Genomic DNA, 25,583 nt, shown 5'->3' with positions numbered 1-25,583 from the left:
TACGACTGTTCAAATTTTTGATGTACCTACATACCTACTCACGCTGATTTACAACTTTCTAGTAGTATGCGCTAAACCGCGAACAGACGGACAAGTCCAAGGGTTCCTTGTGGACTACGGAACTCTAAAATTAATAAATAAAAAGTAACAAGTTCATTGTAAAATTTATTGTATTTTTTGTTATTTTGAAATCACATGTTGTAACATTCATGTTTTAATTAAAAATATTCACATTGTCATTTAAATATTCTATTGTAGGTAAACTAGCTTACATTTAGAAGACATAATGCCATGGATTACTACACGACGGTTACAACTTACCATCAAATAGACGATTGGTCGAGTCACGCTACAACGGAAACATCACCCTCGCGGTTTACATACAAATATACAATATTTATATTACAAGAACTTAGGGCCTGGAGCCATGCGGCACGTCGATTCTCTTTCTACAAACGCTAACGCTTTAACGAAAACTAAATAAATGTATGGGAATGACATTTGCTATCGACAGGTCACGTGACCAAGCTATCGATCGGATCTGTCATCCCCATACATATTTTAGTGTTCGAAGCGTTAGCGTTTGTAGAAAAAGAATCGACGTGCCACATGGGTACAGGTCCTTGTATTGTTGACATTTGTATTCAAATGCAAAGATTTCAATAGTCAGACATGCCCTCACACTGAAAATTCAAGTCCTTGGTGTAACAATACCATGGTGTAGCTATTGTTATTGGTCGATTGGGAAGGCGGAGAGTCCCCACCCATAGCCTGAATAACATCGATTGCAATTTACGAGGCGAAATTCACCACCTTCTGATACGTGTCCGATAGTTTATTCACAAGTTTTGTTGTTTGACATAAAGTAACGAAGTGACAAAACTTACTGTTAGACTATCTGACTTTTTCAGGGAGTTGAACCCAGCCGCCGTTTTCAAAATGTGTTCCTCTTACATCTATACCTATGCCTATAAGGTTTGTATATCTTCAAGAAATTCCCTTCCACTCCGTATGCATTCCTTATCGACCATTTACTCGGGATTGGTCATTTATTAAACATAAAATAATCTTCAAATGCTTGCAACAATGAACTAATCAGTTCATTGTTGCAAGCAACTAACATCGTACAATCTTACAGTTGGGTAGTGAACGTACTTCCTCAATGAAGACTATGGTGAGAGAGTGTCTAACTATTCAAATCTCTGTTAAAATGGCATTCAACTATTATCACAGTTTTACAATACATCGTAAACGTTGTGCAACTTTAGTGGAGGAGACGCAGGGAATTGATCGGACTCTTTCAGACTTCAGAATTGTAAAGCATTATTTACAAATTATGAATTATGACGACTGTTGTTAGTTACGATAAAACTAAATCAAAACTTAGCATGACTATTCAGCAAACTTTAGTGACATAGAGTAGGAGTTTACCTTAGAAGCTTTTGTTAATTTAAAAATACAAAGGTCCTCGTAGATTTTATTGAGTTTTCGTAAGTTTGGTATTTATTTATTCAAAAATGTTTATATACTCCGATATATTGAAAAATTGATATATTGAACTTAGCCGATATATGAAGAGCATCGTCGGCAATCAATTCCTGACATAATATTAGGGTAACTGGGTAAATTACTGAATCATGATCGCAAGCAAATACGTAGGACAATATTCTCCACGCGTTTTTAATTAAAATTAGATTTTAGTTAATTTTACCACGAGTCTATGGTTTCATCCGAGGTCAAAAGTGTTGCAATACTATTAAAGATATATTGTAACACTGTGACATTACTTAAAAAGATTGACTCTTAACATTAATGTATAGAAATCATAAAAAATACATCATGCTCTTTGGCTTGCACGACGAATGTTACACTACGAAATATATTTGAGAAAAGAAAAAAAAAATAATACTTAGAGATCAATTCAACTGTAATAATACAACAGATAGTTTAATACGCAATAGTGAGTGTTATATCTGATATGCTAATTTTATTGTAATACCTCGACAAATAATACACTTAACAAATTACATTTGAGCCAAACGAGCGCACACCGCGCGGAATAAATTAAAAATGCAATTAATTTTATTACAATAATGTTGAGAAATTTTTTTCAGTCTAGAAACATTTGATCATTTGGCAATACTGTTCAAATTTCATATTTTATACCTAAAAATTATATTAAACAATTAACGTTTAGTTGTTATAAGGAAGACTAATTAATATAAGCTTTAATTTATCTCTAGAAGTGAGACTTCTTTAGTTGCTGTAAGAAAATTTAGTTCAAATCAATTCTAGTTCTAGTTCTTAATCTAGTTTACCTTACATACTTTACCTTATTTGACTCATCCGAACATCACTATTGGTCTAAGATCCGGAATTAGAAATATATACCCTCATCTATTATTAATTTGTACTATGAAATAAATAATTGAAAATTTTCACAGTGACACATTGCCTAGTTAAATATTGACTAATATATATTTTATATACAAAATCAAAGAAACCAAGAACTTTATGAAAGGCAACTCAATAGTGTTAAATTAAGTATATAGAATAAGCTTTACTGATGAGGGTATATAAATACATTACTTAACTGTTTATATCTGGCAACCCCACAGTTGCAGTGTAAAAGCAGGCAACCTTTACAACTATTTTGGGTATATTCGATTAACGATTTTGCTGTTTCTTAATTACTGTTTGGCCGCAATTTAACTAGGTAAATATGCAATGTGTCATTGTTAATATTTTCTATCATTTATTTTTATCTCAATTAAATAACAGATGAGGATATATATTTTTATGCCGGCTCTCGACCTATATGAGTTAATGACAATAAACCAAAGAAGTTTCACTTCCCCAGCGTGTAAACACTTAACGGCTACGCGCAAATTTATTACAAATTGTAACTAATTAATTGTAAAGCGACGAAAAAACGTCGACAAACATTCATAATAATAAACTTTGAAGTTTCAAATGATATTGAGAAAAAACTTTACAAAACTATTTAGTCAACAACTTGAGCCCACAGGTTTGTTTACATTTCTCTTTCAATCACTCGCGAAATCACATTATATATAAAAGACACAGGTAGTTGTAACAAAAATTGGAATACAAATTGGTAAAATGGCACCTCAACATTCCTCTTACGTTATATAATATTACATTAAAATAACATTATATAAAAATTACAATTACGGAGATTCAATAAAATAACGCTTTAACATTACATTATTCTAATTGTGTGTACAGACAGACTGTATTTGAACTGCAAATCAACCAAACCAACACAAAGCCAGTATTTGTTCTGAACATGCGTTTTCTTTATTGTTGTTATTGGCTTAATTTTTCTAGCTAAAACTATTTAAGCCAATAGAGGACAAATGACAGACAATTTGCAATTATTCGTTTATTTACAAGTTCCGTACAAATATAACTTTTCTTGCAGTTAACGATGTGGACTTTAGCCACGTGGCACATCGATGTTCTTTCTACAAACGCTGACGCTTCGAAAACTAAAAAAAACAACTTGATCACGTGACCTATCGATAACGAATGTCATTCCCATGGATTTTTAAATTTTCGTAGCGTTTGCGATTGTAGAAACATCGATGTAGATAATTAATCGACATGCCACATGGCTACAGGCCGGAACGTCAACAACAGTTTTGCAATTGATTCGCAGTACAAATGCAGTCAGTGTGAACAAAGACTAATATCGGTACGTTTTACAGTAAGTTATTTGCATGATATTTTTACATTGTAGCTTTTACACAGACGTCATTTATATACAAAAATATACATAAATGTCCGGTCGGAGTTCCTTCGAGCGTTACTGGTGGAACTTCGCGCCCTATTCTATTCGTATAAAAATAATCGCTAATTTGATAGAACACCATACGGTTAGGCTCAGCCACAGAAATCTAAATATCAATGTATTTTTATTTATTATGCATGGCATTTATGCAAATTCCAATCAGTATATAAAATATATAGATTAAATGAGATAAATTATTTTATCTACCCTCATATCATAAAATTTAATTACGAAATAAAAACAACATACATTATTCACGTGCAAATTGTAATTGTAAAAATAATGAAACGGTTGCATAATGGAGGTTATTAAAACTCCAGTGCATTTTTAAAAAGAATGAAGAAATTTTCATAATAAAGCCTCGAGAATAGAGTGTTAATTAATAAAATTAATACCAACAAATACGTACCTTAACAAATCTCATTGAAATAACATTTTTGAAAAAATATTCGAGTAAGCCGCCAAAATTAAAATTCGAAATTTATTGTTACGAGATTAGAGTCTGAAACGGTACATACATAACTCGGTTTACGTTACGTTACGTTACTCTACATAGCTGTATCACAAAACTCACTTCGTTCGTTTTATATAATAAATAGTTTTAAAAGTAAAAAGGTAAAAGGTACTCCTACTCTCTTCTTTTGGAAAATTTAGTAACTTACGTGATTTGCTGTGTTTTTCGTTTTTGTATAATTTTTTTTTGTTTTTATGATAAAAATAACTTAGTATTATAGGTATAATACTGTAAAAAAATTAAAATAAAAGCTTGTAATAAAAGTAGAGTTTTCAGAAGGATAAGCTGCAATAAATTTATAGAGCTGCGAAATTTTAAATCTTTTAACCCGCGACTTCGTCCGCCCTTAAACCTCTTTAATCCGGCCCTATCACAAAATCCGTTCTTAGCAGACACCAAGTAACTGTAAACTACGTCTTTACCAAATTTCATCTTCGTGAGTCAAGCTGTTTTCGAGATTTAGTGATGACCATTCGCATTTATACATTAAGCTACCCTTAATACATACATATATTTAGATTTCTGTGTACTAAGCACTCGGAATTTCCATTGAGCAACTTGCGCTAAGAGCTGCCTTATTGCTGCAATATTGAACTATGGTAGATACAACTACGACACGATTAATACGTATTCATAAACATTATATTACTCTCACAGTGCTCCCGCGTTCTCTAATGTAGATCTAATGAAGAAACAATTCATTTATTAAACTGAGACTTGCATGGAAAATGTGGTAAGTAAAACAAAAAAAAATGTTTTCTTTTTTCTTAAATTGTAGATAAAATATATAGTAAAGTGAGCCGACGATTGTAATAAAGTACATATTAAGTCAGATAAACTGCATTATTTACCGTTCACACTATGACTTGCACAGTAGGTATAGCTTGGCAAGAAAGTGTAGAAAGGGAACTAACTTTTTTTCCCTCTGACAACACTGTACAATGTTTACCGAAGAACGGCTGAGATGACAGTTTGTATTTATTTTAGAGTACTATAAATGTTGAGCTCTGAAGTATTTCACAATATTTACATGTTTTTGAAGATTGATAAGTGTTTTCTGTCGCCTTTGAAGGTTATGTTGTTATTGTTACGTTTACGCTTCTCGTATTCGTGTTGCCATATTGGCGATAGTGACGTCACTATGAATTTATACTCTTTTTTGCCAAGATATAGGTACATAAGACTGCTGTCAAAGAGTGCAATGAATGTTACAATACAATATTGATTCAGTGTAAAGGAAAAGTTCTAAACATGTGGAAAAGCAGTAAACTATATTTACTGCTTTTATTTAGTCAGACTGAATTTACGTAAGATGAGAATTTTTCTAAAGAGTAAAGTAGAAGTTACTCATATTTAGTCACACAATATGATGCCTTGGCATCAAAGAAATGCTAGCCACTACAATTTTGGTCTATCCAATTCAAAAACAATAATGTGCTTCTAATTATGACGATTCGAGAAATAAGGTCCAATAATACTGTAACTCTGTATAGCTGCGTCGGATATGGATAAAAAAAACCCTAGGTATTTCATAGTATGAAATCGGTAATAACTGATAATAATATTGATAATGAGAACGGAAATGTTGACATCCGAGAACCACCGGATGTGGTACCCAACTTATCAGAAATAACATTATATTTATAAATGTGTAGATCAACCGTTAATAGTACATCTTAAGTGCTAGATATCCAATACTGTGAAATGTCCAGTTATATTGCCCACAATATCACTTGACGCTCAAAACTTTCGAATGAATTAGTATCACTATTAGGGTTCTGAGCCGATTTTTTATAAATGCCTTTTGGTATATAACAGTTTGTTGTAAAGGTAACCCGTCTCTTTCGGGCGATCTAACCTGAAAAGTTTGACAATTTCAATTATTAGGTGGTCTGCGTGCGATTTAAAGTCCACAAAGCTCACTGTCGCAAAACGTTAATACATATCTAGTGAACGAACACTGCGTTTGGTCTTTGTCTTGTGTGCGTACTAAATCGTCCCAAAAGAGGGTCGTATAGCACAGCCCGGTGTTCTGACGCGCTTACTTCACCTTTGGTAGTCGCGGGCGTCGCGCGGTTGGCGGTGACGCGTCAACTCGTCGCACGCGTCGCGCGGTGACGCGCTCAGTCGCCGCGCGCGTCGGGCGGCGGGTGGTGCGTGACGGCGAGCGTGTCGGGCGAGTGCAGCGTGATGGTGGTCTGCGAGGCGACGGTGACGGTGCGGTCGGGCGCGGACGGCGCGGGGGGCGCGGCAGGCGCGCGGCAGACGTACCCCAGCAGCAGCGGCACGCCGGGCGCCAGCGCCACCAGCTCGAGCTGCCCCGCGCCGCACGGCTCGTACTGTCAGACCTTCTGCGCGGGCCGCATCTCGTACGACTGCGGGTACGCGTTCGCGTACGGCTCCGCGCGCCGCCCGCTCGGCCCGGGCGGGGCTGACGCTGAAAGACAATCATTGTAAGTTTAAAAAAATATGACTTCAGATATTTTATCACTATCACACTAATATTATAAAGGCGAAAGTTTGTGTGTAAGTGTGTAAGTATGTTTGTTTCTCTTTTACGCTGCGGCTACTGAAGCGATTTAGTTGAAATTTGGAATGGAAATACATTTTACTCGGGATTAACACATAGGCTACTTTTCATCCCGAAAAAATTCATGGTTCCCGCGGGATTTGTAAAAAAACTGAATTCCACGCGGACGAATAAAGCGACTGATGCAAAACATCGTTCATAAATAAAATACTTAACACAAGAAAGGGAAACTTAAACATTAGTAGCGGTCTATAGCGCCATCTCTAGTGTCGGACTTACTTTACTTGACAAGCACCAACTATATAGTCCACAATTATGTCGTTAAAAGACAATTTAAATTTCAAATTATAATATATAAAATTAATATTCTTAAGCTAGGGCAATGTTAACAAACAATGTTTTGCTGGCTCTACACTTACAACGTTCACGGCGTAAATTCGACAACGTTTCGTGAGACACTGTGAACCACAGATCGAGAAATAGCGCGAATCGTGAACGCCACGCCACGCCTCACACTCAAGAGTCTATCACATTTATGAGTAACGTGCACAATGTACATACGTTAAGAGAAATCTCAACTCCTTCAATGATGAACGTAATATAAATGTTTCAATGTTTTTTTTTCAAGATCATAAAATGACATACAGTCTCAGACTAAATACATAAGGACTAGTATCGCACCCAAATTCACGAACAAAATTTTCTGCCATTTTCTAAGGAGCTTAGATTTCATACATATCTTATACTAAACTAGCAGTTTTCGTACGTTTTTTACACCATTTAACTACACAAGAAGGTATTTTTACTAAGGTTTTTAACCGATGGACACGATTGTAAACTATGAAACATCGATTCTATGAAGACAGTGTTTATAATCGCATAAGATCGTTGATCATATACTTTGACAGAAAAATAATGTCTTAAGTAGGTTTATTTAAGCAATAAATATTTTTATGTTTTCTTAAATACCTATAATCATCATTATCTTTATTAGCCTATGTTAACAGTCCAGGATATAGGGCCTCATTGAAAGGAGAGGATATAATAAAATTATGCCTAAAGATCTTTTTAAACATTTATACTTTTGCACCCTCTTGAGATGGCCTTGAAGCTTGACGTTTATGTAAATTAGGTCTCCTTAATCTGTGATAGTTAGGCATAACTTTGCTGAGAAAATCAAGTTGTCTTGCGAGGCAGGTCTTTATCTAATTAGTCTGAGCATACAATGCAAAGCGAGAAGTACGTAGAACTCACCGTGGTCCCGGGCGGCGTACGCGAGCGGCGGCGCGTACCCCTTGTGCTGGCGCGCGCGCCGGTGGCCGGGCCGCGGCGCCCGCTGCGCGCTGCCCGCGCGCCGGCCCTCGCCCGCCGCGCCGCGCATGCGCCGCAGCGTGTTCATGGGCCGCCGGAGCGTCTCCGACAGTCGCCTATACACACGGTGTACATAAACACTGGGAGAGTGTAGATTTATAGATTTACTAGCGGACACCCGCGACTTCGTCCGCGTGGAAATCAATGTGAACTTTTAAGCTCTATTTCGTTTCACCCCTTTCTCATTTTATTTTCGCAATAAAAAGTATCAACCTTCTCCGTATTACGGTCTTCAACCGTGCCAAGTTTCAGTTGAGTTCATTCAGTAGTTTCAGCGTGATGCTAATAACAAAAAAACATGGACAGACAGATAGACAAAAAATCGAAAAAGAATATTTCTAGCTTCAGTATCGATTATATGTTATAATGCCCGGCAACAAACATTTTCAAAATATCTTCAATGTACAGAATTCGTATTATAAGTATAGATTCTAGATGGCGTTGGCTTCCTTTATGCCACGCTAACGTCTGTTATTACAAATGGTATACGTGAAATCTCAAATTGCGAATAAATGTATAGAAATCGCCCAGTTTTATTATAGGCATAGTAGGCATAGATATAGATAAGGTTATGGTTCTGAAACTTGGTCGCTGATTAAGAGCCTCATAAGGCTCAGGGTCACACAGCGGGCGATGAAGAGAGCTATGCTCGGAGTATCTTTGCGTGATCAAATCAGAAATTAGAAGATCCGCAGAAGAACTAAAGTCACGGACATATCCGACGAACGAAGCTGAAGTGGCAATGGCCGTGGCACATAGTTCGAAGAGCCGATGGACGTTAGAATCCCAACGTGCTGGAATGGCTGCCTCGCAGTAGAAATGGCACTTGCGTTCGACCCCTCCTCACTAGGTGGACTGACGACATCAAGCGAGTCATAGGAAGTCATAGATGCATGCGGCTCAGGATCGTGATGTTTGGAAGTCTAATCGGCTCATCCCCACAAAAGGCATGGGCCTGGGGATGAGATGGATGTCCACTGCAGGACATAGTACCATAGGACATCCATCGGCTGATGATTGGTTCTGGCGACGGAGGTAGTCCACTTGTGGTGGTTAGTTGCTGCCTGCACTGTCTAGCAATGCAATACTAACCTCGCCGGCGGTCTCTTGGGGTTGGAGGAGGGCGTGTGCACGGCGCAGCACTTGACGAAGGCGCCCATGCACACGATGAGCGCCACGCCGCCCAGCAGCACCGCCCACCACTGCTCCGTGACCCACGCCTGCACCGTCTGCAGCGTGGCGCGGTTCAGCAGCAGGTTCTTCAGCCTCACCAGCGGCCCTTCCGCGTCCACCGCTCGGCACTTTAGGAACACATCGCAGTAGCCCTGGAAGACAAAAAAAAATAATCATTATTCCAATTATTCCATTTTTTTTTAAATACAATTTTTTTTTTGTAGTCAGCCGACTCCAGAAAACTATGAAATTACCTGGAAGTTATCGCACGGCGACCCAGGCCTCAAGCTGATGCCGCCGGTCGGCAGGCCCACTTGGTGTGCGAAGTCAGCGGTGCTCCTGCAGGACTCGGGGTCGGGCCCCGTTTGACACGCGAGCTGACACAGCGCCCGGCGGTTGACCACCGCCGTCACTCCGTCACCCATCTTGGTGGGCGACGACGATAGGAAGCACTCTTTCATATTCCACGCGAGACAGATGGAGCCGCTGCATTCGCCTTTGATGCATAATTGTGTTCCTGAAAATTAAATACATATATTAGTTTGTACACCAGCCAATTGGACGCCAGATGATAAGATAAAGAGACAATATTCTAATAGATAAATTGGGCCACATTGAATGGCGATACTGAGCGGCCGGAACAGAACGAGGCATGGCTGCACTCCGCCGCCTCTCTGTTAGCGACTCACCGTTGTTGCACTTGGTGTGGTCGTTCATGGCGCGCGGGTTGGGGCACTCGGCGGAGCGGCCGGAACAGAACGAGGCGTGGCTGCACTCCGTCGCCTCTCTGTTAGCGACTCACCGTTGTTGCACTTGGTGTGGTCGTTCATGGCGCGCGGGTTGGGGCACTCGGCGGAGCGGCCGGAACAGAACGAGGCGTGGCTGCACTCCGTCGCCTCTCTGTTAGCGACTCACCGTTGTTGCACTTGGTGTGGTCGTTCATGGCGCGCGGGTTGGGGCACTCGGCGGAGCGGCCGGAACAGAACGAGGCGTGGCTGCACTCCGTCGCCTCTCTGTTAGCGACTCACCGTTGTTGCACTTGGTGTGGTCGTTCATGGCGCGCGGGTTGGGGCACTCGGCGGAGCGGCCGGAACAGAACGAGGCGTGGCTGCACTCCGTCGCCTCTCTGTTAGCGACTCACCGTTGTTGCACTTGGTGTGGTCGTTCATGGCGCGCGGGTTGGGGCACTCGGCGGAGCGGCCGGAACAGAACGAGGCGTGGCTGCACTCCGTCGCCTCTCTGTTAGCGACTCACCGTTGTTGCACTTGGTGTGGTCGTTCATGGCGCGCGGGTTGGGGCACTCGGCGGAGCGGCCGGAACAGAACGAGGCGTGGCTGCACTCCGTCGCCTCTCTGTTAGCGACTCACCGTTGTTGCACTTGGTGTGGTCGTTCATGGCGCGCGGGTTGGGGCACTCGGCGGAGCGGCCGGAACAGAACGAGGCGTGGCTGCACTCCGTCGCCTCTCTGCACGTCTGGTTGGTCACTGACGATACGAACTCGCACGTCTGCGCGTTGCAGCACGGGCCTTGTGACGGACTGAAAAGAGTACAGTGAAAAAAACAATTAATCATTTTGTTTACATCAATCAATGATGCACTTTATGATTAGGCCATCCATTAAGGGCCAGAATTATATGAAATCCCTAAAAATAATGTCTGTATTTACTATTTTTAGACTGTACCTGCACTGTGTGTGAGCTCTCCTTTGGCAGCCTTTTGCAGTACTGTTTCTTTCGACATCATAGTTGCTCAGTTGCCTCGGGTAGCAGCAGCGATCGTTACATTCCTTTTCGTTGTAACCTGTAATACCACAAAACAGAATTAAAATCAAGACACATTATTCAAGCACGCATCAAATGTTCTCGTTTCCTCAGCTTTCTCTTAAAGTTTCCCTAGATTCCTGAGCGAATTTACAACGTAAATCAAGCCGATCAAGCGAATTTCGCACACTGCGTCTAGCACCGCTTACTTGTTGGGTCGGTGACACGACGTGGAGCAACAACAAAAAAGCAATTATGTTTGCAACATACCACAGTCGCACTCTTCGCCGTCTTCAACGATCTTGTTCCCGCAGAAGGCGCCGGCGTTCTCCTTGAGACAGTCGCGCTTGCGTCCGTCGCGCACCGCGTCTAGCACCGCGCTGATGTTGCCGACGGAGCACGTCGAGAAGCGACTGTTGTTGGGCCGGTCGCCGGACGTCGCGGACGCGAACATTATGTAGTTGCCCTCTTGACCTCCTGGACGACATTCTGATGGGTAGTCGTGCTATAACAAGAAACATAGCATCTTCAATATAGCGCAATTGTTAAAAAGCTACCTAAAACTCGAAAGGTCCTTGGTAATTAGATAATACACTACTCGTGAATTTATAGATAATATGATAGAGTAGACACAAACTTCGTTCGTTTCGCTTCGTTTAACGACGCCTCGCCGCACTCAACTTACGATCATTGTCGAGTTTTTCTGTTGAGGCCAAAGACTCGAAGCGATCTGAAGTTGAAACACGAAGCGCCTTGCTATTTGGCTCATTCCGGACTTTGTCTATTCGATTAGTGTACTTTAACATTTTAATCTATTTTTCGCGGTAATAATATCTTCAACTTTTTAACCGCTTCGTTGATACTGGACTAGACCAGACTTGGTCAGGGATTCAGCTTTCAATGTATTCGAGGCTGTCTAAATAAATCATTGGGTTTTAATCTCTCCGAGAACCCGGACTTGCGTAGAAGGTTTTGACTGTATAAAAGGAATTTGAGCTGAAGTTTGAGTAGTTTGACTTACCGGCGAGCCAAAGTTGTGTCCGATCTCGTGAGCGAGCGTGAGCTGGCTCACTTTGGGCGGCACGCGGCTGTTGTAGTTTACGAAGGTGATGATGCCGGTGTTGAGTGAGCGCTTGGTGCTCTGGTACATGCCGCCCGTTGTCTCCGTGTACGTCTTGTACTTCTCACAGATGCCGCCCGACGCGCCGCTGGCGCTCGCAACCCACGCTAGACCTGTCACAATGAAAACTGACGTAGTAAGATATCTATTGTATCGGTGGCACGTCGTACACTACCAACAACCCATAGGCCGACCAGCTGACAGAATATAAGAAGAAACACATCTCTGTATGCTTTGAAGATGGTCACCAATGTAAGCCAGAGGAAAACGTGGACCCGTTCGAGGCTGGGATCATACCAGGACCATTGTCATCAGAAATGAAGGAATGATGCAGAGAGAAGATATCTATGTTTCTTATATTATCCTGTATTGTATTAAATGTATAGCTTTCTGCTTCACTATACAACAACCTGACGTTTCGAAAGTGAAAGAAAGTGGTAAATTAAACTTATTTGAAACAAATGAATTTGAGTATTCATACATATGTCTCTCACTTTAGTTTTGTGAGTTCCTTTGTAAATGGGGTTTCTACATTTACTATGAAATATATGTATTGTCTTTGTGCGAATGTTGTTCCATTCTGAATGAGCTAAACGAGTGCTTATTAAAAGGCATGCAAACTTCTACCCTGTACATTTTTGTCGTCTAACGGTGTTTTTAATACAATTAAATTGATGAATGTAGAATTGTATAGGCCAGTATTAATGATTTCATTATGAGTGCTTACCAAAGTGTAACAATACATTGAAAAAATATAATCCTACCAATATTATATTTGTTTGAAATTAAAACGTTCATAAATAATAACCTGGATTAACACATAGGCACTTACTTCTTGTCCTGGAAAAAACGTGGTTTCCCGAAAGTTGTGAAATACTGATGGTTATGTTAGTATGAATGTTTGTTACTCTTTCTCGCCGCGACTATTGAACCGATTTAGCTGAAATTTGGAATGGAGGTAGATTTTTCCGGAAAAATTCATATTTCCCGTGGGATTTGTGATATACAGAATTTCACACAGAGTATCGGGCGTTTGCTAAATTGAAACAACATTTGGAATACTTTTATCCAGGAAAAAGAGTTCCTGCGGGGTAAGCGATGATTTTTTTTTAAATGACTTGTACGTAGGTAGCTAGTTAACAAATGAGTGTACCTAGAGTGCCTCCAGTGAAGTCCCTGTAAGTGAACACGTATGCCAGGCAGAAGTCTTCGTGGTTGCCGAGCGAGTGCAGATTGAGGAAGTTTGACACGTCGATGTTTTCCAAGCAGAACTGGTTGCTCTCGCTGCCGAACACGTGCGGCGTGCATAGTGAGTCATCGTCAATCTGAATTAAAAAAAAATAATACTCATTTCACACTAATTTCTATACTAATATTAAAAAGCTGAAGAGTTTGTTTGTTTGCTTGTTCAGGAACTACTGGTCCGATTTGAAAAATTATTTCAGTACTAGATAGCTCATTTATCGAGGAAGACTATAGGCTATATATTATCCACGTATTCCTACGGGAACGGGAACCACGCGGGTGAAATCGCGCGGCATCATCTAGTCTCAGGATAAAGTCACCATAAATAGACAAAGTTGAGATTTCAAAATTTAAAATTAAGCATAGTTTACTTGAAATAAACGAATATGATTCTAACCCAGACACAAGAAGTCTAGTGATATAAGTTTCATGTGTGTTTGTGTGTAATTTTGTGGCATTATTGCATTTTTTTTTATCAAAAAAGCTGTTTAAATGTTTTTTTTTTTTTGGTAATTCCTCTAATGCTGATTCACCATGAGGACAATGTTAGGATGGAAGAAATTCCTGACATGAAGTCGTTATTAATATTACAACTGCCGGGAGATTTTCAAAAATTTAAATTTAAATTTACTTGTATTTTGAAAAGATAATGACTTGCTTTAGAACGGTATAAAAATATTGTAGTAAGACTATTTTTCACAAAAGCTTCTTGCACATTTAAAGTCAAAAATGTCTAATTTTGCACTGTCCCACAGTTCTTAAACATTTAAAGTGGGAGAGTGCAAAATTAGACATTGATATAATTTGTAGTAAAGGGTTGAATACCACTATGTTACAATTTCCAACAATTTCAAGTTCACAAGAAGGGTCAAGTATGTCAAATTCCAAGATACCTTTATCCTTTGAACTTCAAACTGTATATTCCGGTGCTCCTTCTTGCGGCCGTCGAATTTCGTGTATCGGTATATGTAGTTGACTGCGGTCACGTGGTGAGATATGAGAGACAGGATCTCTTCCCTTGTTTTGGCGTCCACCTCGGTCTTTTTATAAGGATCTCGGTGCTGGAAGTTTGAAATTGAGTATTTAGGAATGTTTTTTTTTATTGTACTTCCATCTTTTACATACTAGTCATATATTTTTTTTATTATTCTTTACAAGTTAGCCCTTGACTACAATCTCACCTGATCGTAAGTGACGATGCAATCTAAGATGAAGGCGGGCTAACTTGTTAGGAGGAGGATGAAAATCCTCACCCCTTTCGGTTTCTACACGACATCGTACCGGAACGCTAAATCGCTTTCGCGCGGTACGTCTTTGTCGGTAGGGTGGTAACTAGACACGGACGAAGCCTCCCACCAGCCAGACCTGGACCAATTAAGAAAACCTCAATCGGCTTAGCCGGGAATCGAACCCAGGACCTCCGTCTTGTAAATCCACCGCGCATACCACTGCGCCACGGAGGCCGTCATACGTGGCAAGATACTGAAAATGCATTCCAAATCTTACCTATTTAAATCAGAAAAGTCGATGATAAACGTCTCGTGCGGGCAAATCACACAATATGAGAAGAATGAATTTACATAAAACAGTTGAAAAATAATTTAAACTGGAATTCATCATGATCATCGAGTGCCACACTCGAACTGTAGTTTGGTGGTCAATATGTGAAAAGCCTTCTTATTATCAGCCGCTTATTTTAGCTGCAGATAGCCTAACCCAGACGACTCCTTTGTATCGTCCAACCAATTGTCGTCCAACCACTGTCGTCTTTGGCGATCCGGTGATCTTTTGCCCAATATTTTACCTTATAATATAGGGTTTGAAAGTGAAAACTGGCCTAAGCCAAACTTTCTTCGCATTATGGTTGTGGATATTATTGAGTTCTCTGTATTGTCCTTATGCCTTGAATTATTACACAACAAAATATGTACAACCATATGTTCTCTACTTAAATGTTTATTAAATTAAGTTTCATTTGATCTAAATCCCTAAATCACGTCATGATATGACTTATATGAAGAGTATGTGATACAATGATTAATAAATAATAAATAATTACACTTACATCCGGGAATCCTTCCCTAATATGCCGCCATATTAGCGGATCCGTTTGTATGTACAGTGAACACATATTTCTAATCTTTTCGTCGGTCGCCGCTCGTCGGGCGCGCGAATGCTCGCCCGTGTTCGCGGCTCGCGAATATTTGTTGTAATGATGAAAATCCCAGTTCCTGTAAACATACATTGATTAAGAACAAACGCGTACAATCCACATACTTGTTTTTAGGTTCAGAAGACTTACTCGTATATGAGCTACAACTATATACGTCAACGACATACGAGTATTATAGCAGAAGCATGAAACGAAAATCACAATATTGTCAACCCGAGTCCAGTTGGCCACAGATTTGGTATTTATTAAAAATAATCATCAAATTAACTGAGAAATGTTATCTACCTACAGTATCCACGAAGAATTGTCAGTACTTAAGCACCGGATGACATTTGATATTGTTACATCGAATCTCAATTTCGTTGTCCACTAACATACGTCAAAATTAGCCTGCAGTCCAGAGAGCTATATTTCCGGTTGCGTCGCTTTTTTAATTAGAAGTACGTAATTTTTATATGAATCAACGTGGAGACATTGAGTCGCTTGAATAAAATTTCAACATGTTTTATTTATACAATGTTTTTCCTCAAAACACTTCTATAGGTAAATATTACGAGTATGTTAAATACTTATCGCAATTAAAATCATAAAACCATAATAGTTTCCTTTAACTATCTGTCGAAGGAAGCCGTAATGTTTTATTAAATACTAGTGGAATTATATTATTTCAACTAAATTGAAATGATTTTTGTGAAATTTACTTATAAAGGGGAAACTGAGGGTTAAAACTCGGTCGTTATTTTTAGGTAAGGTAAGGTACATAAGGTATACATGGTACCTATATGGGTAGGGTTAGGTGTGTGAAAAATAGTTAACTCAGATTTATCGAATATACACAACATAAATCTTTATCAAAATCGATTAAGCCGTTTCGGAGGAGTATGGAAACTTACATTGTGACACGAGAATTTTATATAATATACAGGTGTATTTATAAATACTGCCAGCAATCATCCTGTAGAGCACCTACTGCTTGATCAATTTGAGTAACTGTTTTTTCATCTTGTTTGCTTTAATAAAGCAGTAGGTATTTTAAATAGGAGAGACCTATCCTCTCCTACAAGGCCGAGAAAAGCCAAAAACGACAAAAAATTAAGTTGAATTGTAGTCTCTCTAAATGAAGTACATACATTTTTAAATAACATCCAAGTTTAACTTCCAGTTTGATAGCATCATATAAAAAATTCTGTCACAGGAGCGTACAACTCTTAAAAGAAGACTCTAAGAAGACTTTATTATTTGTTACTGATTGATATAACGAAATAAACTATTTTTTAACCGACTTCCAAAAAGGAGGAGGTTCTAAGTTCGTCTGTATGTATGTTTTTTTTTATTGTTATTTAAATTACCTGGATGAATCATCCCTCAAGCTGTTGGGGTGCTGAGGGTTGGCCGACACGGGCGTGTGGTAGGAGTGCGAGGGCGTCGACACCGGCGGCTCGTCGTCCACGCCCGAGTTCTGTATGCGCTCCATCCACTGCACCACCTCGTCTGTCACTCCGCAGCCGCCTACGTGACCTGCATTTGGAGTTAGGGATTTGTATTTTGTATACATTTAGTCCCTCACGTCGTGAATGCCCGGGATATACGTGAAGGACTAATGAAGACTATGCCGGGACTATATGATTACTATATTGCAGGCTAAATGTTTAAAATTTTAAATGCACCGTCTTAACTGTATACTTTTATTCAATAATATTTCGATTATACGGACTACATACCTGCAGTTATAATGGCACAGTTTTAATTGTACAGTTCTATATAATCGAAATTTCATTAGAAAATAACTGTATAGGCACAGTTCTCAGATTTTCCTACACACAGAAGTTTTAACTGTACAGTTAAAACTGCAGACTGGATTGCCAGTTAAACTGTGCACTGTGTAGTTTTGCCTACACACGGACGTTTTAACTGAACTGAACGTCCTAGTGCTCAGTTAAAATTGAATGTCTATAGCCCGCATAAGATACATTTTAGTGGAGAGATATCTCCATTGAAAGTTTTGAACTTTCACTAAAATGTATCTTATGCGGGCTACAGACATTCAATTTTAACTGAGCACTAGGACGTTCAGTTCAGTTAAAACGTCCGTGTAACCAATTTGCTGGTAAGATATTAGGATAAAACGATTTTGTATAACATAACCGAGGTCCGAAAGATTTAGTTTCCATCATGATTTAAGTAAGTACCTAGGTATATTTATAAATGTAGCGACTACCAATTCTCAGGGCAGATATCGAGAAGAGCAATAAAGTAGCTCTGTCTATTGTTACAATGGAATGGATTCTGGACTTCCAAGTCATAAGATCCATACCTACTTCTGTGACAAATAACAATATTTTAGTTTCAAGTTCAAATCGTGCAAAACATCGTTTATTTCTCCCATTACACATTGTAGTTGCGATCCAGGCGGCACATTGTAGTTGCGATCCAAGCGACACTAAATTGGCGAAATGTGAGCTATTCCACATTGCTAGTGCCAACTTTGTGTGAAGGTACATAGCGAGACGATCAACTCGTCTAGACAACAAGCAGACTCCAGACAAAACAATGAACGAGTACTGATAATATATTATTATCTGTTTTATTAAAAAGTACCGTCTCGTTGGTAAAATGGTTAGGTTAGTGTGGTTTCGGATCTATTCTATCTATCGGAGGTATATTCTGTAACGATGGTTTTTATAACTCGCAATTGCATGTTTCGAATTCACCTCTATCTTTCTCATTCTATAGTATGTTACGCAGATAGAGATAGAGGTGAATTCGAAACTCGCACTAGCGAGTTAAGCGACTGGACTGGGAACTACTAAGCTTTTCTTTATTTTAAGATATCAACATTAAACCCTCGTTTGCTCGAGAGTTTTTTTAACGGATGTTAAAAAAGCGTTTAAATACAACAAATGCATTATTTAGTATTATTTTCGAACAGTTTTGTATTCTCTCAGTTATTAGGATTATGATTAGCGGTGAATATTCGGGCGCGTAAGCTTTAAGCTCTCATTCACATGAGAGTGTTTTTAACGCTAAAAACCATTCAAAAGTATAAAGTTAAATAAAAGTCTATTTCCATCGCTCAAAATTGAAAATGCAACAGTGCTCGAAAAATAGCGTCGTGTTTTAAAAACGTTGTCGTGTGAACGTATACCTACTTGGGAATACATTTGTTGTATTTGAACGTTTTTTTAACGTCCGTAAAAAAAACTCTCGTGCGAATGAACGCTGAGACTTATGCTTGAAGTTAATAGTTGAAGAGCATCGTATCCGCTACTCTAATTACTCTAATATATGATCGAGTCTAGCCTCTTAGGTGGTAGACAGGAAATTAGTGTCTCTAGAAACAAACAAAACTCGCGATTTACGATCTGGTAAGCTGCTTGTACTCGTATCGTATGCTTGAAGCATAACTAACAGCGCACCCCATATAAATTTTGATCCATACAGATCTAAAGATTTGTTTAGTACACGTTTTTAGGTAGGTAGGTACATCATTATTACCTACCTAATAGCCTATTTTTACGGCTCACCACAGAACCAGAGATCTAATCAATTAAAAAATATATTTTGGAAATGGAAATGTATTATTATCAAATATCAATTTTGGTTGTAGGTAGCTGAAAATGACAAACGAATAAAATGTTAACCGCACTGTCCCCAGTTTTAAATTTGAATTGGATTGAAAAGCTCGCCCGTGTGTCGGTATGAAATATTTGCAAACACCGAATCGGGCAACAGAATCAATACACCCGTATACCGCTGCGATCGATCTGACCGGCTTGTAATATTTCGAATAATGCAAGGGAACGTATTTAAATTATTCATGACAAATCCATCCAAGTTTGCGGTTCAAGTTAGCGCGGCTCAAGAAAGGAAAAATAAAAGTAAGCGATCGACGGCCGCACCGCCGCCGCCTCCGTCGCGACGCTATCTTTAAGAGCGATGCCCCATTACTGCGTCGCATTTTCCATATCGCCTCTTTGTTTTTATAACGTGACATCGAAAATGACTATTTTACAGCCGGGCGAGAAAAATAGCCTCCTGTAAAATAATAATTTTCGAGGAATCACGTTACTGAAGCAAAGACGCGATTATATTTTAAGCTTAGATGAGATTATATTCTATTTTTAACCGACTTCCAAAAAGGAGGAGGTTCTACGTTCGGCTGTATGTATGTTTTTTTTTTTTTTTTTTTTATGTATGTCCAGCGATAATTCCGTCATTTGTGGACCGATTTTGAAAATTCTTTTTTTGTTTTGAAGGGTTTGATTCCAGGGTGGTCCCATTTTTTTCATGTCAGGATCTGATAATGGCATCCTGGAGAAATTGAAGGGAACTTTCGAAGATCGTAGGGACGGCTAGTGCGTTTGTTAGTGTTTCCATAAGGTATTTTAAACCACTACAATTTTATGAGGGTTTGGAGTTGGTCTGATGATGGAGCCGAAACACAGACGATGGAACTCGTCAACGATTTACAGCAGGTACCTTTTGTTTGGGCTTGATTTATTTGTATTGATGAGTACTTTCCACCTAGATGGGTTGTGACTGTATTAAGGGTCTGATGATGAAGACGAAGGACAGTTAAGAGAACTCCTCAACGGTTCACAGTAGCTACCTTGTGTTTGGACTTGATAAATTTGTATTGATGAGAATTTTCCACCAAGATGAGTTGTGACTATATTAGGGGTCTGGTGATGAAGACGAAGGATAGTTAAGGGAACTCCTCGACGGTTCACAGTACCTACCTTGTGTTTTGACTTGATAATTTTGTATTGATGAGAACTTTCCACCTGGATAGGTTGTGACTGTATTAAGGGTCTGGTGACGAAGATGAAGGAGAGTTAAGGGAACTCCTCGACGGTCACAGTAGCTACCTTGTGTTTGGACTTGATAAATTTTATATTGATGAGAACTTTCCAACCATATGGATTGTGACTGCATCGGAGGTCTGGTGATGAAGACGGAGGACAGTCACTTTTCACGTTTTTCTGAATATTCATATTAGGTGTGGATAAAGGGGGAGTGAAATTTTGTATATGAGTTAAGGTAGTATTTTAAAAATTGGGATTGTAGGACTTAGATACTTATTATAAGAAAATAACGTTTCATTTGTGTTCACACTCAGTAGGTGTGCTAACGCTAAAAATTAAAAAATAAAAATTTTAATAAAAAAAATTCAACCGACTTCCTACTCGAAAATTAACCTAAACTAAAAAGCAAAAAATAACATCTTACCTATATGCTACCTTCGGATCAGTTTGAAGGCGGTGCCAAGCCAGTGATGTTTTAATTTATGCCGTTTAAATTACAAAATTTCTGTGGTTCTATCAGAAACGGCTTTAATTAAAACATGACACTGGATTGGCAACGCCTTCAAACTGATCCGAAGGTAGCATATAGGTAAGATGTTATTTTTTGCTTTTTAGTTTAGGTTAATTTTCGAGTAGGAAGTCGGTTGAATTTTTTTTATTAAAATTTTTATGCACAAATCTGTTAAGAACCATGTTTTTTGTCGGGATAAAAAGTTGCTCCATAACTTCCCCAAAGTCTATCTTCTAGTCAAAGTCAGCCGTTTCAGAAATTAACCCAGACAAACAGAAAGACAGACTAAATTCAAAATGAATTCGTGTAAATAGCTATTCACTTGAAATGAAATTCGTCTTAATTATGTATTTATTGATGAAGATGACATACCAAAATAAAGCGTTACGTCGTCGCAGGCGACGTTTCAACGTACGACGGATAGTGCTACTTTATTTTATATGCATTGTAAAGACAGACTTGACGCGTGCATCATCCTTTTGCACTGATACTTCGTGCATCAACGCAACGTAGGTGTGGCATACAATGCGTTGATTCGTTGCGTCGCTGCAACGCGGCGCCCTAATGGGACATTGTCTTAAGGGGCTGCTTTGGTTGCATTTTTGTACACATCTTTGGTGTTGGTAAAAGCTTTCCATTGTATGTGTTTTTATTATACCGAAACAATAGCCCTAATGAACCAACAATGTGTATACGGAAATAGGCTAGAAGATTTATATTAAAAAGTTACTTACAAAGCGTTCTTTAACTTTCACGAGTTCAATGATCATCATTAGCCCAGTTTTTAGTCCACAGTAGTACTAGGGCTCTTTCCATATAGGAGAGAGATTTTCTTTTTAAATTTTTCTTATGAGTTATCACTTGACTACAATCTTACCTACAATCATCTATAATATAATAATAAAAATTTTAATAAAAAAAATACAACCGACTTCAAAACCTAAAAACGTACCCACTAAACTAAAAAGCGAAAAATAACATCATAATATGTTCTACCTGCTGATCAGTATGAAGGCGGTGCTAAGCCGGTGATGTATTAATTCAAGCCATGTGAGCATATCTTATAGATTTAGATTTTGCAGACAGTGTTGTTTCATGTGGTCCTGTCAGAAATGGCTTAAATTAAGACAACACCGGCTAAGCACCGATTTCATACTGATCAGCAGGTAGAACATATTATGATGTTATTTTTCGCTTTTTAGTTTAGTGGGTACGTTTTTAGGTTTTGAAGTCGGTTGTATTTTTTTTATTAAAATTTTTATTATTTTTCAATTTTTAGTGTAAAATTTCATCTCAAACGAATACATTAGACCCCTAATGACAGTCACAACCCATCTTGGTACAAAATTCTCAGCAATACAAATTAATCAAGCCCAAGCACAAGGTAGCTACCGTAATCCGTCAAGGGGTTCCCTTCATTGACCTTGGTCTTCATCATCAGACCCCTAATAACAGACACAACTCATCTAGGTAGAAAGTTCTCAGCAATACGAATTAATCAAGGCCAAACACAAGGTAGTTACTGTAAACTGTTAAGGAATTCCCTTAATTGTCCTTGGTCTTCATCACCAAACCCCTAAATGACAGTCACAACCTATCTATGTGGAAAGTTCTCATTAATACAAATTAATCAAGCCCAAACACAAGGTAACTGCTGTAAATCGCCAAAGAGTTCCCTCGTCTGTTTTATGACTCCATCATCAGATCGATTTCAAACCTTCATAATTTTGTATTTCTTAAAGGTACTAAATGGAAAAGTTTACGAACACACTAGACACCCATATAATTTTCGAAAGTTCCCCTCAATTTCTCCAGGATTCCATCATCAGATCTTGTCATGATGGCAATGGGACCAAATGGGGACTATACCGTTTCAAACAAAAAAAGAATTTTTGAAATCGGTCCAGGCGTCTTTGAGTAATCGGTGTACATACATAAAAAAAAAAAAAAAAAAAAAAAATACCGACCGAATTGAGAACCTCCTCCTTTTTGAAGTCGGTTAAAAATGAATCAGAAAATGCGTTGGTAAGCGCATAACTCCACAACGCCTGGACCAATTTGGTCAATTCTTTTTTTTAAATGTTCGTTGAATTTCTAGGATGGTTAGGCGAGAAAAATTTAAAAAGACTAAAAAAAAATGTATACTCCCATACAAACGATTCGTAATAATTTGAATTTGAATATGTATAGGGTAGGGGTAGGGTAGGAGTAGGGTAGGGCTATAGTAGGAGTAAGGTAGGAGTAGGGTAGGAGTAGGGTGGGGATAGGGTAGGGGTAGGGAAGGTGTAGGGTTGGAGTAGGGTAGGTAAGGGTATAGAAGAAGTGCACAAAAGTCAAAGCGAAGCTTGACCGGGTCCGCTAGTATTATAAGAGTATCCCACGCGAATAATGAGCTTTTACTGTATATACATAAATATATAATGTAAGTAAATACAAAATTGTGCATATGTGCGCTGAATGGCGTAGGTGAGTATGAAACACTTTTTGCGGTGATTGTAGGTACAACATAATATAATAGTATACAATCATTGATGTTACTCTTATGTAGTTTCATTCGTCAATTAGGGACTGTAAAATTCCATCGTCACAGATTTCTGTCTGTTGAGCTTTTTTTGGAATAATCCTGAATAACTTAATGTAGCTGTAGAATAATCAAAAGGATATATAAAGATAACAGATTTTATGAAAATTAACGTATAACAAAGAAATTACATATATCTTAGTTGCATTTATAGTCTAGTTTCCTGTCGTGATTAACGATCAACCTAATATGGAACAAGCGGCCGGATGTTCCAATAATAGAGCTAAGTCCGCATAAATCAATCTATTTCATGCTGCATATAGGGTCACTACAGACTAGAGACGTAATTACATGGGATGCAACTAAATGTTGGGAATTAATAAGTCAATATCGAAAACGGAAATTTCTGTTTATCTATCTCATATTACGAGTACCCACATAAATAACAAAACCGACGAGCAGCGAAAAATTTTACATCACATTTTTTTTAGAAGTTATTGATAATTATTATACTATTGTATTGTATTCTACACTATTAACCCTTAAGTGCTGCTTTTATTAAGACTCTTTTATTTTAAATTTAGAAAATCTTTTGTCGGTATTCACCTGTTAGCTCTATAAACTTAATCTTCTTATGAAAACAGTTTTTCACGCGGCTTTCACAGGTTAATTAAGCTTAGCTTTGAACAATAATATTGGCTTTGTTTCATTGAAAATGCAAACGGGAAAGTTTTTCGAAAAACCCGGATAAAGTTGCGGGGGTTCGCTAGTCATCAATACGTTTATAATGTACCATATTAGTTATTACCACAGTCAAGTTTTTTTTATAATTCGTATTAAACTAGCGAATGAATGCCTCATATTATCGTATTAGGTTAAAAGGATTTATTTACTCAGATAGCAGGGAAAGCAATTAATTATATTAAAAGCAAGCAAAGGTCAAATTGAATGAAGGATAGAGAGAGGGTAGATAAATAATCTCGAATGTGGTACAGCTGTGTCGGAGTTAATGAGAGGTAGCAATAAAAAGCTGCGCTTGGGAATACATGCCTCCGCGTTATTCCAACCTGTATTATATAACTTCTGTGTCCTTTGCAGCCGTAAAGCGTGTGCTATTGTGAATACTGAAAATATTTTGTAATAAATAATAAATTACAAAAAAAAAAAACTTTTAATGCCAATTCAGCTAGCGATAATTAAAGGTGGTTTTTTTGTTAAATATTCTTTTAAGCTTCTTCCAGTCTTCGTTCTTTCAGAATGCACTATCAAAAGTTTAAATCTCTGTCAAGATTAAAATAATAATAAAAGAATAGTATTGAAACCAAAAACCACCAAAGCTTTTTCGATCATTAGGTATCTGTCCAGTAAAATAATTGTGAATTAATTCGGTAATTTTGAAAGTCAAAGAAATCGGTGTATATAATTCGGAAATCTACGAGAGAGAAAATATTATTAAGTATTTCTTTTTTTACAGGAATCTACAAAAACTAATAAAATATTAAAATACATATATAAAAATCATGCGATAAGAGCCTTTGTCCTTATCATCAAATCCTTTCAACAAATCCCAATTACGAACGGATCCCTATACAAATTGTGATTAATATTGGTAAAATATGTAAGTTAAAGTTCAAACTCTGTTAGGATGATAAATAAAGAGACGAATCGAACATATGCAACAAACACTCAAAACATATGTCATTAATCCGTACGCTAAATGGAAAACGCAGAACGCGTAAGAGGGTATCAATGGGTTTTCGCCATTGCACGGCCTTTTGTGATCGCGCAGGGCAAAAAATATTTAAAGAGAGCAAACAAACAAACAAAAGCCAAAGCGGAGGGCTATGGGCGACTGCAAATGAGGGAAGTTGTTAGAGTTTCGACGCCGCGCCTGTTCGCAAATATCAAACATATGCGCCACCAACTTTTGACTAAGCCGACGAATATTTAACAGTACAAACAGTGGATTCCATTTTTAGACGAGCCCACCGGGACACAAACGAAATGGTTGAAATCCCCCAACGTTGATTTCTATCTGAACTGAAA

At 38.4% G+C, this 25,583-nt stretch overlaps 1 protein-coding gene across 1 annotated transcript in view; it reads right to left on the bottom strand.

The window, feature by feature from the left end:
* Nucleotides 1-152: 152 nt before the first annotated feature.
* LOC112053037 (disintegrin and metalloproteinase domain-containing protein 10) overlaps nt 153-25,583 on the bottom strand; it is a 105,271-nt gene continuing 79,840 nt past the window's right edge. Inside the window, exons 5-16 of the mRNA XM_052884767.1 lie at nt 17,050-17,218; nt 15,593-15,758; nt 14,421-14,588; nt 13,436-13,607; nt 12,184-12,395; nt 11,433-11,667; nt 11,085-11,202; nt 10,770-10,939; nt 9,657-9,919; nt 9,322-9,554; nt 8,113-8,285; nt 153-6,765 (exon numbers count right to left, since the gene is read on the bottom strand). Coding sequence (XP_052740727.1) covers nt 6,671-6,765; nt 8,113-8,285; nt 9,322-9,554; nt 9,657-9,919; nt 10,770-10,939; nt 11,085-11,202; nt 11,433-11,667; nt 12,184-12,395; nt 13,436-13,607; nt 14,421-14,588; nt 15,593-15,758; nt 17,050-17,218 — 2,174 coding nt within the window. The 3' untranslated portion in view covers nt 153-6,670. The remainder of the gene's footprint in view (nt 6,766-8,112; nt 8,286-9,321; nt 9,555-9,656; nt 9,920-10,769; nt 10,940-11,084; nt 11,203-11,432; nt 11,668-12,183; nt 12,396-13,435; nt 13,608-14,420; nt 14,589-15,592; nt 15,759-17,049; nt 17,219-25,583) is intronic.

The sequence above is a fragment of the Bicyclus anynana genome, chromosome 12, assembly GCF_947172395.1.
Source record: "Bicyclus anynana chromosome 12, ilBicAnyn1.1, whole genome shotgun sequence".
In the NCBI taxonomy this organism is placed as follows: domain Eukaryota; kingdom Metazoa; phylum Arthropoda; class Insecta; order Lepidoptera; family Nymphalidae; genus Bicyclus; species Bicyclus anynana.
This window is presented reverse-complemented; position numbering and strand designations above follow the sequence as displayed.